The 12,379-nt window shown below is 58.0% G+C and overlaps 1 protein-coding gene across 2 annotated transcripts in view; it reads right to left on the reverse strand.

The window, feature by feature from the left end:
- The window catches only part of PSD (pleckstrin and Sec7 domain containing), a 37,576-nt gene that overhangs the window by 4,883 nt on the left and 20,314 nt on the right, over nucleotides 1-12,379 (reverse strand). For both annotated transcript variants that reach the window (XM_065671770.1, XM_065671769.1), the window contains exons 7-11: nucleotides 12,062-12,142; nucleotides 11,403-11,515; nucleotides 10,522-10,580; nucleotides 9,879-9,968; nucleotides 471-514 (exon numbers count right to left, since the gene is read on the reverse strand). In XM_065671770.1, coding sequence (XP_065527842.1) covers nucleotides 471-514; nucleotides 9,879-9,968; nucleotides 10,522-10,580; nucleotides 11,403-11,515; nucleotides 12,062-12,142 — 387 coding nt within the window. The remainder of the gene's footprint in view (nucleotides 1-470; nucleotides 515-9,878; nucleotides 9,969-10,521; nucleotides 10,581-11,402; nucleotides 11,516-12,061; nucleotides 12,143-12,379) is intronic.

Raw genomic sequence — 12,379 nt, forward strand, 5'->3', positions numbered from 1 at the left:
GGCTCCGCCGGGCTGATTAATCCCCGCAGCGCGGGCGCTGCCGCTCCTGCTGCTGGAGATGGCAGCTGTGGGCGAGGGTGCGGGCACCCCGCGGGGCCCCGGCACAGCCACGGCCCCCGGGGCCTGGCCGCTGCCAACCTGGACATGGCCGCCGAGCCAAGAAGCAACGCCAAAGCCGTGGGGAGCTGGGCTCAGGCTGCCTCCCGCAGCATGCCGGGGAAGGGGTCCCCATGGGGGTGCCAAGGGCAGGCAGGGTGCATTCCCTGCATCCCCAGAACATCCCGATCTCCCTGTCCTTCCCACGTCCTCACAGGAGCACTCGCTCTGCAGCATCGCAGCTGATGAGGGCTTTTGGGGCAGGGTGATGCTCTGGAGGGAGCACAGCAGGAGAAAGGAAACCCCTGCAGCAGCAGGATGGCCCCGCTGTCCACCCCGAGCCTGGCAGCAGCATCTCCCAGAGGGGTACTCACATGGCCCACTGCAGCTTCTCATTCTTGATGGAGCCGTACAGGGTCTACAAAGGGAAGAAGAGGGGGTCAGCAGGAGAGTGGTGCCAGCTCCCAGGGGTTGCTTCGGGGCATAGAGGGGGCATGACAGGCGAACTCAGGGGTGCTGGAGGTTAAGGCAACCCCAGGTCATTTGGTTCTGGTCCACCTGTCCTGGCTGGGCAAGTCGGCTGACCTTGTTTCAGGGCTACAGGCTTACACGTTCTCCTGGGCAACACAGGACCTGCAAGCCTACACACAGCCCAGGCACAGCACTGGGGACAGCCCTGGCTGTCTCCACCCTCTTCCCCTCCGTCTCTACCTGCCTCTGATGGACGCACAGCATTAGCAGCATGATGGTGAGGTATACCGAACATCTCCAGTCCTTGGGACAGCCACTTCTCCTTGCTCCAAGGTGTCCCAAGCTGGCCAACACACAGATTTCAGGAGGCCTGGGCCCCAGGACAGCAAGCCGTCTGGATGGATTTTGATGGTGCCTGCCCACATCCTGCTTGGCAGGACATCAGCCTGCTCCAGAGCCTCTAGCAGCTCCACACCACAACATACCACAGCCAGCAACCTCCCTGCAATCAGCTACATGTCCTGGGCTGGCAGAGACAGCTCATGGCAGCACCGAGTGCTCTGCAGCAATGCAAGGTTCCCATTAAAGCACACTTAGGCTTCAGGAGACTTCAGCATGGCACTGGCCCTGGCCTTGCAGAGACACCAGCATGCTGTCTTTCATGAGGCCCTTAGAGGAACTTGTGGCTGATCAAGGCAGGATGGGTGTTTGCCTACTGCTGCTTGCAGTGGCTGTGGCCTGCCCCTACCCTCTTCCCTGTACCCCCAAGCACCCTGCCCTCGCTGGGGATCCAAACGCCATGAAGGCAGGAACTGCTGCCTGTATCTCAGCACAGGAACATGCTAATCGTGCGCACATGAGACGCTCCAGGGCCCCACTCCCAAGCGTTTGTCCGGTCTGAGCTGGGCACAAGCCAGAAGCACTCAGCAAGGCTCTGCAGCTGGGGAGGCTCTGGAGAGGGTTTCAACACAGTGCTCGCAGAGGGCTTCAGAGTGAGATCTGGAAGGCATCATCCTTGGAGGAACATAATCGAGTCTCGCACAGGCTGTTCAGGCAGCTGTCAACATCCATCACTGGACCAGAGACTGCTGAGAGATCTCACTGGTGGCTGAGGAAGCACAACTGGAGGCGTGCAGGCGTGTGGGGAAGCCGGCCAGCAGACAGGCCCCAGCAGTGCCTGTGGAAGGGACATCCATCACTCCCCCGAGAGGCACAGCGGCCAGGACCGAGTGGGGACCAGCTCCTCCTGCACTTCCCTGTCAGGAAAACACTGGCATAGCACCAGCTTGCTTTCCTTCTCTTGTTCTCTCAGAGGTTCCTGATCTAGCAGGCGGGAAGCAGAGTTCAGTTGTCTGCTGGGAAGACAGGAGGCTTACAGAAGGGGTACGGCCTCAGCACCTGAGAGAAGATTAGACCCTAGTTGCATCCATGCAGTCCTGGTGTTGGAGGGGCAGAATGCTGAGGTGTGAGGAGGGCGTAGAAGCCAGTGGGGCAGGCAGGGGCAGGGACTGCAAAAAGACCTAGAAAAGAGCCTGAGGAAAAAAAAAGCCAATCCAGAGTCCTGCCGAACATAACCTGGGAGCAGAGCAGGGGGAGAAGCAGGCATCTCAGAGCAGCGTAGATGATAAGGAGTCACCACGGGAAACAGAAGGGATCTTACTCACTGCCAAGAATGCAGCCGAAAGATGCTGAGAACAAACAGACACAAAAAGCAGGCTGAAAAACCAGCACACAGAAGTGGGGACTGGGAACAGCAGAAAAGCTCCTCAGAAAGAGCAGGCAGAACAGGACATGTGGCTTGGCTCAGAGTGATACAGAGAGGGGTCAGCTCCCTTTCCCCAAGGAAGGGAGACGTGAGCCAGCTGAGCAGGGATTCTGGAGGGCAAGGTGAGGTGCTGCACCAGAAGGGACCATGGCCCCCAGCCCTACTGTAGGGCTTGCGGGAGGATGCTGCTAAACACCCAGTGAATGAGCTGATGTCTGAAGATGCTCAGGGAATAAATCTGGATGGCACAGCGCCGGAGAACAGCCCGGCAGAGCACCGTGCTACAAAAACCTGGCTCTGGGACTGCCCGTGAACACTTCTAAGGTTGAACTGCTTTGTGGCTTCAAAAGGTTCGAGCTGCCCTGCTACAAGCCTTGACAGCATCGCACAAGCCCACTGTGGGCAGGAGCTGCTAAGTACCCCCACCTCAGAGATGGGGAGCACAGGCTGTTCAGCTCTGGTACAGGGGGACAGTGAGAGGCAAACAGGGGGACTGAGGGGATTGAGAGGGCAATGCAGAGCTTTACGTCTACGCTTACATCCTGCCAAGACTCTGCTTGGCTAAATGCCACCCCCAGCCAACAACAGTCTCAGGAACAAAGCTGTTGGACTCAGCCACAAAGTCTATCCTGCTTTTCTGATTCCATGGTAGTACCACTGCCCATCAGTCCACTAAACTCTGGGTTCTTTGGCGCGCTGACTGTTTCCGCTGGGGAGCCACAGGCAGTGCAGGCTCCTGAAGCCTAACACAACCACGTCAGCAGAGAGTAGGGTCACCAGTTTCACCGCTCAGCAGGTCCCTCTCTCCAGGTTGTGTTTGCTCCATGGATTCACTCCCCCTGAGCCAAAAGGACAGCACCTCTTGGCACCTCTGAATTTGCAAGCACCCAGGAGGAAGTAGGGTGCTGGCCTCATGCCACCGTGGCCGACCCCAAGCATGGCTGGGTTTTTTTTTTGTCATGGCTGGCTTATGAGCTCACTGCTGCAGCACACCAGGACAGCCAGCCAGCTCTGCCCTAGACATGCGCAACGCTGAAGAGACCTAGGAATATACTGTCCCAGTGGGATTTCTCACTGAATCAACAACATCTCTCTTTGGTGCCCTTCGTCCTAAAAGCAGGCTGAGAGGACGTCCCCGAGTCCTCTAGCAACATCCTACTCCAGTAAACGTCTCCAGAAGAGTGGGGGGCTGCACTGGGCAAGAGGCAGGTGGCTCTGATGCTCCAGCCTTAGCACCAGTCCTGCTTATGACAGTCCTGCACAAGTGCGAAGGTGGAAGACATTCCCCTTCAGCCCCCCAGCTCAGAGCAGACCAAAACTGGGTCTGGGGAGCTGGGCAGCAAGCTGGCCTGAATGCAACCTCGGCACAAGCTGCATGGAGGGCTGTAGCTCAGCACTTAAGTAGCAGAGGAGGGTTAAGGCAGGAATTTAGGCATCTGACAGAGAGTTTTAATCCTTTCTGGGTTGCATCTTTTATGTATCATAACTGTTATGGATAGACAGGTCCCCTTTCCATTCTGCTGGTCCCTGCATTAAGCAACACAGTGCCCAGCTCTCAGCACTGCAAGATGCCCTGTGCAGGTCAAGGTTCCTCTTCCTCCTGTGTTGGCCCTGTGACCAGCCATGGCTCTGTGACATTCTGCTAGACAGACTTCACAGCCACCAAGCATCCTCCCTGCAGTCATTCTCCCTCTCTCCATGACTGGCAGCATTTCAAGATGAGAGCTCAATCGTTGGCTTTCCCCAACTTTTCATAAGCAAAATATCTTTCTCTATCTACACCTAGCGACAAAGCTCTGTCAGGTCCCCCAGGCACCCAGACCCCCACAGCTGCGCAGGTACGAATGGCATGGTCAGATCAGGGCTGTATGTCAGAGAGAACATACCTATGTCAGGTCCCTAATTCACCCTGGCAGCCCCATCTGCACCTCCGCTGCCCAGCATGTACAACCCGTGCTCAAGAACAACTCATCACCTGGCACGCACCAACCCTGCTGCGCACACCCTGTGTCCCCCTCCACTGCAGAGAGTCTCCTGAGTGCACACTGAGCACAGCTGACCTGGGGACAGACCTTTTTCGCTGTAGGATGGGCTGTCACAGGGACAATGTCCTGTGTCACTTTCCACCCTGCTGCAGGCAATAGCAGGAAGCGGGAGAAGGCTACCCATCCCTGCCTCAGCAACATCACAAGCTGCACAAACATCTTTTAAAACATTCCTTGCTCAGCCAACTACCACCCCAAGGACAGTAAAGCCCTCCATCCCTCCCAGCACAGCCCCACAGCGCGGGAAGCAGCAACCAAGCATCTCCCAACTGCATGTTTCCATCCGAGTGCGTCACAACTTAATGCTGCCCCCAGACCGTACTGCGCTATGACAGCATCGCTGCTTGGCATGGCCCTGATGGCCCCACTGGGCTGGTTTGGACCACGGGGGCTGCCCAGGCGACGCTGGGGTCCCCTGCCCGCTTTGCCCCAGCCTGCCTGCAACAGGGGGGCAGGTGATGACTCTTCTCTCTCTGTTACACTGGAGACGGACGCCCGACAGAGGTAGGACGTGCCAAGGGAAAAGCCTGTTTGCTTCTCCCCACCTAGGACCGTTGCTCCCTAGCATAACACCTCCATAAAGCATACCGGCTCACAGCGAGCAAGCACTTGGCAGTAAAAAGCCCTTTTTTGTCCAGGCAGCCACTCCTTCCTCTCCAGCTCCGCTCGGCAGGGAGCCTGTGCTGCCGCGCTGCCCCTCCGCGCTGCCTGCGGCTCTCCCCGCCGCCCCAGCGGGTGCGGGTCTGCCCCGGCTCAGCGCAGCCCTTGGCAGGGAGCCCGCAGAGCTTGTCACTTATGCTAAGCCGGAGGGCTGGTCCCAGCGGTACGGCTCTGTCCTGGATTCTTTTCGCAGCGATGTTTTTCAGCTAGCGCTGCTGTCAAACCACGGCGAGCGGCGCAATGTCACCCAGGTCTCGCCGCGCTCCCGCTACCACCGTGCTTGGGGTGGGATGGGGAGCGAATGGCAGGGCTGGACCCCCGGGCGGAGGGGTGGCTGATGGGGACCCGGGTCCGCAGAGAGCGGACACGGGAGGGAGATTAGGCTCGTCGCTCGCTACATCCACGCCAGGGCTGAGGCTCGTGCAGCGGGCGGGCCGGCGGCTGTCCGGGCGTGTCTGTCCGTCTGCCCATCCATCCGCCCGTGTCCCCGCCGGGGCGCAGGGCGCTGCGCCTCCCCTCGCGGCGCCCCCCGCTCCCTCGGCCCGCCGCTTACCGGCTTCTTCTTGCGGCGGCTCTGGAGGCGGCTGACCACCAGGTCGGTGTAGAGCACCGGCTTGAGGGTGCGGGAGCGCTGGGGCCAGCCGTAGCAGAAGGTCTCCACGCCGCGGTAGTTGCGCCCGTAGCGCACCGAGCACATGGAGCGGGACCGCATGCGCCCCGCGCTGCTATTGATGCTGTTGACGCCGATCATCCTGCCGGCGGCAGCGGGGAAAGTGGGGGTGCCCGGTGGCCCTGCCCGGCCCTGCCCTGCTTGCCGCGGTCCCGCGTCGCCACCGCCGCCGCCTGTTGAAGCCGGGCCGGGCCGGGCAGGGCTCGGCGGCTGCTGCCCGACAGAGGCGGAGCCCGCCCCGCCCCGCCCGCCGCAGCCAATGGCGACCCGCGGCGCCCGGCAGAGCCGAGCCGAGCGGCGGAGATAGCGGCCAGCATCCCGCCCGGGGCGACTCCATCCCCGGCGCTGATGCCACACGAGGTGCCTGAGCTGCCCCGGTGCACCAGCTGCCCGTCCCTGCCCCGCTTCCGCCCCAGCACGGGGAGGGGGAGCAGCGGGATAGACCCTCCTGGGTTCATGGGGCTGGGGGACAGCCGTGGTGACATCTCCTGTGCTCCAGCGGCCTGGCAGCACCTCCACTCTGTGCCAGCTGGGCAGGCTTAGAGCTGCTACCGCAGCCCAGCCCACACCAGGGACATCCAAGGGCTGAGATGGTAGGAGAGAGGCCCACTGGAGGTGTGATGGGACCTTCAATCTTTAGTGCCCATCCCACACCTAACCTTCCTGCCTGTCCCTTCTGGTCAGAAAACGAGTGGCTGGAGACACCCAGCTGGTTAAGGGCAGGACATAGATGCTCCAGGCAGCTCTTACTGTGAAGAAGCAAAAGGCTGGGCATCCTTGCAGAAGGCATGAGGATCGATGCGTAATTTAGTTAGGCTTGACTGAGTACGAGACATGGCCAGTGGAGAAGAGAAAATTTTCCACTCTGTCCTAACTGCTTGGTGTAGTGATCACCAGGCAAAACTTGTGAGGGAGGGGGCATGGGTGCCTGCACATGGGCTGCCCCTGAAGACAGGGGAGCCACAGGAGCAGGGAGCATGTCATTCCGAGGAGAAAGAGGCAAAACAAAAAAACCATAGCCCAGGGGATTCAACTGAGCAAGCGCTCCCGTGATTATAGCTCAGAGGTGGGAGCTGGGGTTTTCTTCCCACATTATAATCACTTACCCAGCACTCCGAGCGTCTGAGCCCCGCTGTTGTGCCTCAAGCTGGAAGGTGGGGGCCCATCCTACCTTCCTCCCCCGGGGACCCGACTGCATTGTCAGCCTTAATTCATTAACATCTGTGAAATGCTCTGGGCTCCTAGGCTGGAAGGCAGCACAGACTTGGCTCACTCCTGCTATCACTCATCAGCACTGTGGAGAAATGGGGTCTGATTTGGCCATACTGCATTTCTGCCAGCCAGGAAAGCACAAGGTTAAGCTAAACCAGTACGGAAGGTGGGGAAGAGCTGAGGCTCCATAAAGTGATCAATTGTGTAAAAATCAAATCCACACCTCAAATATAATGGACAACCAACAAGAGTGACTGAAATCCCAGGGAGCCTGGGCTGAAATCACACTGACAAGAGAAGAGCAATATCTCAAGAGCTAATCAAAATACCACCAGCTCCAGGACATCCTGCTTTGCCTCCTTCCCTGCTGCATGGCCAGCTGCCTTCATCTGGCCACAGGGCTTTGGGTCCAAGCCTGCAGACATAGGCATCTGTGGGCATGGGTTCTTGTATCTCCAGCTCCCTGCCCTAGTGGGAAGACACCTGAACTGGAGAGCTGGGCAGCCCTGCCTGCAGGGTACAAATCTCCAGGGGAGATGTCAGAGTCAGGGGGAAGGAGCAGCGCTGGTAAGGCATCACTGCCTTAGCTCACTGGAGTGCCGTGTAGGACACAACAAAGCACAGCCAGTGAGGGGGACGTGGAGCTCAGCTGTGAAAGCACGAGCTTTCAAGTGTTTTCGTTTCTCCTGCACAAAACTGGGATTGTTTACACTTATTATCTAGTAGCAGATAAAGTTATCGTCTGACTCAAGCTGCCGCCTGCTCTCAGGCATTGTGCTGTGTTTGTCTTGGGTCTCCCAGCAGCCAGATACAAAGGTAGTGCCCAGGCTCCCTGTGAGTCTATTCCTGTTGCTGTCCCCAGAGTCACAGAGGATGGTGACCTTGTGTCCCCTGCAGCCACCTAGGTCCTGCCCCAAGCTTTGGGAAGCTCCTGTGAAGCCTGCCAGCCCTTCCCCTCCCCTGCTGCCCTTAGGAAATGCGCGTGCTCCTGGAACACTAAAATTAGCCAGCCAGCTGTGCGGCACGCTTGCACAGGAGCCTCAGTCCCCAGGCACAGCCTGCCAGCCAGGTCTGCTGAGGAGGCAGCATCCTACCCTGGTAACGGGGCTAGCACAGCCTGACATAGGGAGGGCAGCAGGACAGCCTTCCCCAGTTCTCTGCCCCCTGAGCCTGGTCAAGGACCAATGCACCAAGCAGCTGAAAGCAGCAGGCAGAAAGAAGAGAGGGTCTTCTCTGGGTGAGGCTGCCCAGGAGAGACATAGCCCCATCAGGCACGGTTCCTTGCCAGCCCCTTCCCCAGCACAGGCCAACAGCACTTTCCCCATCTCACCCACCCCAGGAACCCGCTCCTCCTTGCACGGGCAGGGGCTCCCTGAAGCACAGTGGTGCTTCAGGTGAGGAGCTCAGCCTGCTCCAAGCACGGCTCCTCACGTTGCCTCTCGCCCCCCTCCCCAGCACAGCTCCTGTACAGAGGCGGCTGAAAAGCGGCGGTGGGAAGCGCCGCAGCTGCAGAGGGAGCAGGCCATTTTTAGCAGAGCAACCTCCCTGCTGCTGGGCTGCGGGCACAGCTGTGTGGGGCTGTACTGCAGCGCGGCAGCCTCCCCCACTCCCTCACACACAGCAAAGGTCTTCGCCTCTACCCATGAGGGAAAGCCTGTAGCTTCACGGCACTTCCTCACCAGCCTATCTCCCACTGGCTGGGATCTGACGGGATACTTTGATCTCATATCTTCAAACAGCTGGTACTTTGGGGGGTGAAGTTTAACAGGGACGGGGCAGTACCTGAAGTACAAACACTCGACCATGGCATGCTGGGGGCTGCAAAGGGGGCATGCTGAGGAGCCTGAAGAGCTTGGATGATCCAGAGCACAGCAGCATTAGAAGGCAGGGGTTCAGGGTCCTCATTTTGGATGTTTCTATTCCATTTTGGGTGCTTAAAGCTGTTTCTGGAGTTGGGTTTAAAATTAGAGTTTTTTTCCCTGAGTAACTCCTTTTACTGGCAAAGCGTGGGCTGAGAGGGAGGACAGCCCTATTGAGAGCTGCTGGTAACCCCATAATGATGGGGCAAGCAACGCAACCAGGAATAGACCCACACAGGGAGCTCAGCTTGTCACCTTCTGTTGCTTTTTCTCCATCGACTCTCTCCCCCTGCCACGGCTCCGGCACCCTGTGGGAACCCATCTTCCACATCATGAGTAATTCGCCAACTGTAGTGCTTCACCAGCAGCAATGGTTTCTCTCCAGCAGAACCCATGGGAGCTATGCCTGCTCCCAGGGCCTGAGATGGAGAGACAGCAGCTCAGAAAACCCTCTCGAGGATAGGCTATGCAGAGAAGCACAGCAGTCCAAGGCTGGAGGTGCTTGCTGAATGCTGCCTGCACTCCCTGGCCAAGTGCCACAAGGAACTGGGCCAGGCAGGGAGAAGGCAGGAATCCCCAGTTCACACCAGTGTGGCGAGTTCCCAGCTTCAGGGCTTTAACCACGAGCCCACCCGCTCCATCGCCATGCCTTGCCCTTGTCACCAAACACATTCCCTCTGCCACCAGAGGTGGTTCCAGTCCCAGGGCCTGGCAAGAACTTTGGGCTCCAGTGCTCCAGACAGGCAATAAGGACTGAGTACCATGGGGTCAACACCACAAAGACGCTTGTTGCAGCTGGAGAAACCAACCCTAGGAAGATGCCCCTAACACGTGCCCCCTTGCCTGTGATGCAGGCACACCAAGGTCAGCAAGGGAATTAGGACTCCAGCTGGAGCTCCAGCATCCTCCTGGGGGAATGGGACAGCCCATATTCTCCTCAGCAAGACAGGAGGAAAACTGCAGGCCAAGGGACCACCACCATTCCTGTACGAGTATGAACACGTTCATTTGTACCCCAGGTAACCATCCAAGTGATCCTGCCCAAACCTCTAGCTTTTGCTCCTGCTGCTTGTCTGGCCAGAGAGAGAGACTGAATTTACCTTGAGCAGTTCTTTGGGGAAGTCAGTGCCTCCATTGAGTCCCTCCAAGTTGCCAATGAAGTCGGAGCAGGACATCCTCTTTCCAATATTCTGGGGGAGCCACGGGGAGAGAAACGTGGGGGTTACCTTTGGGCCAGGGGCCAGTGCTGGCTGGAAGAGATCCCACAGCCCAGGAACAGACCCCCTATCTCTGCAGCAGAGTGAGGGCCCAGCCAGGTCTCAGGGAGGCTGCTTGCAGGTGTGGGGAAGCTGCCGGCTTTGCCTTGGCTCAGGCAGTTTTAAATAGCCTTTTTCTAATTTGGGTGCTACCCGCTCGCGATGGCAGCCGGCTTTGGAGTCTCACTCCCGCTTTCTCTCCCTGTCCACTTTACTCCTGTCCTCAACCAACCTCCACATCTTCCAGCTCAGTGCATCTCCTCTGAAGCCCCATCCCTCCATCATCAGCCCTTCCTCTCACTCAGCCTCACTCTCCTCCCCAGATATATTAAGGGTGACCAATCCTCATAGGCCCAGGGTCCCATGTCTCCTGCTCACATGGCTCTACTCTTGCAAATCCTCACTCTTCCTGCAGCACCTATGGTTCAGGGCAGTGGGTGCAGGGATAGTGCAGGGACAGATGGGGCTTCTGGCAGTGAGAACTTACATGTCCATGCAGATCTGTGTTGAGCAGCATCAGGGCGCAGGTGAGGGTGTGGGCTCCATCTGCAGCACAAGCACAGGACAGGAATTAGAACCCCCAGCTCAGCACCTGAAGCTGGTGCTCCAGCCCCTTGGCACCTCAGGCAGGGCACGGGGACTCTGAGCCCCCAGAATAGCCCCGAGCCCCCTCCTCCCAGCTCGGGCACACAGCAGTCAGTGTGGTGGTGGCAGCACATGGGTGAGTAGGTAGGAGACCACTGAATTAAAGCTGGTCCCAAACCTGAGCGTACAAACTCCCTTCCAAGCCTGCAGCCCCTTCAGCCAGTCAGCAATGCTGCAGCTACTTCTGCAGAGCTCCTAGCACGGCAAGGTGGGACCGGCACAGCCCCCTGCCAGCCAGGCAGCCCAAACCTCACCTGCCCCCGAGCCAGCCCAGAGCAAAGCACGTGAACACACACACAGGAGAGGCGCAAAGACGAGAAACGGCACAAAGTGGGTGTCTGTGCCACCCGGAGTGCCAGGCACCTGAGTGTTCTCACCTGGCCATGGCCTGAGCCGAGGGTCTGAGAGCTGGGCTCTATTTGGTGAGGAGGGCCTTCTCTTGCCTCTCGTGCTAATCTGCTCAAGGTCAGAATTAAGGATGGGTTGAGCCCTAATTATGCATGATCCAAAAGGAGCAGGTTTGGGGTTTGTTCGTTTCTTCATTTTTAATAATCAAAAGCATCCGTCATCTGAGGTAAATGACATCTCCCAGTCGGGGATGTCTCATAAGGTGTCAGTATAGGCTGTCAGCCTGCTCTCTGGTTTCAGTTTGAGCACCTTCACCGAGATGATGACTGCATGGGTTTGCTTGAAACACACACAGAGACATGCACAGGTTCTTACCCTCTGAAGAGATGGCATTGGGATTACACTCATAATAGCGCTGGGAAAAATGAGCCAGCACTCGCTCTCGCTCTTGTGTCTCTCCCATCAAGGCCAGTTCCTTTAGAAAGGACCTGAAGAAGCAGCAGCAGTGTTGGTGACACATGAAACCCACCAGCAGCTTCTCCAACCCACCCTGTGCAGGAGTGGAGCTGTGCATTTTGGTTTGCAGCCCCCCGTGTGTACTGGATGAAGCCCTACCTGTGTACATCCTTCCCAGTGCACCGCGGGACTCCCCTCAAGCCCACAGCACTACACCCTGCAGAGACCTACAGTCAGACTGTAGGTCTGCACTGGAACTACACTGGGAAAGGAGGTGGGGGTTACATCAGGGAGGTCCAGGCTCAAGGCCTGGAGAGCCAGGCCTAGGTGAACCTGCCTGTCACCCAACCACACTGACTATTGCATTAAGGCCAGGGATGCTTTCTTGGTTGTGTGGCTGAGAGACCACTCTGGGAATCACCCTCCCCTATTTAAGAGGTAAGAGCTTCTCCACATGGGAGCCATGGGGTCTGCCTGCTCCTGCAGATCTCTGCTTGGGTGCAGAGCTGCAGAGGGCATGGTCTGCTGGGACCCACTTGGGTGCCCACCACACATGCACACGTACACTCAGCTCTGACCTGAGGGCCTGGTCCAGGCTCATCCCCGTGAACACGAAGAACTTCAGATATTCCCCTGCCACCATCCTGCTGAACTCGTTGCTGAAACAGAAAAGAGGGAGGTAAGAGTGAGATCAAGCAGAATGTGGGGACAACCAAAGGCACACAATGAGTGGATTCTAGGAGGCTGAGAGCTCCCAAGGGTTGTGGAAAGTGTGCTGAGGACACAGACACCCCAGACTCCCACGAAATGCAGAGAAGTCACCCACAGATTCAATTGGAACACTGGGCATGTAAAAGAAACTGGAGAAGCTAGAGCTGGAAGGGCTCACAAGAGGT

Source organism: Lathamus discolor, chromosome 3, assembly GCF_037157495.1.
Source record: "Lathamus discolor isolate bLatDis1 chromosome 3, bLatDis1.hap1, whole genome shotgun sequence".
NCBI classification, from domain to species: domain Eukaryota; kingdom Metazoa; phylum Chordata; class Aves; order Psittaciformes; family Psittacidae; genus Lathamus; species Lathamus discolor.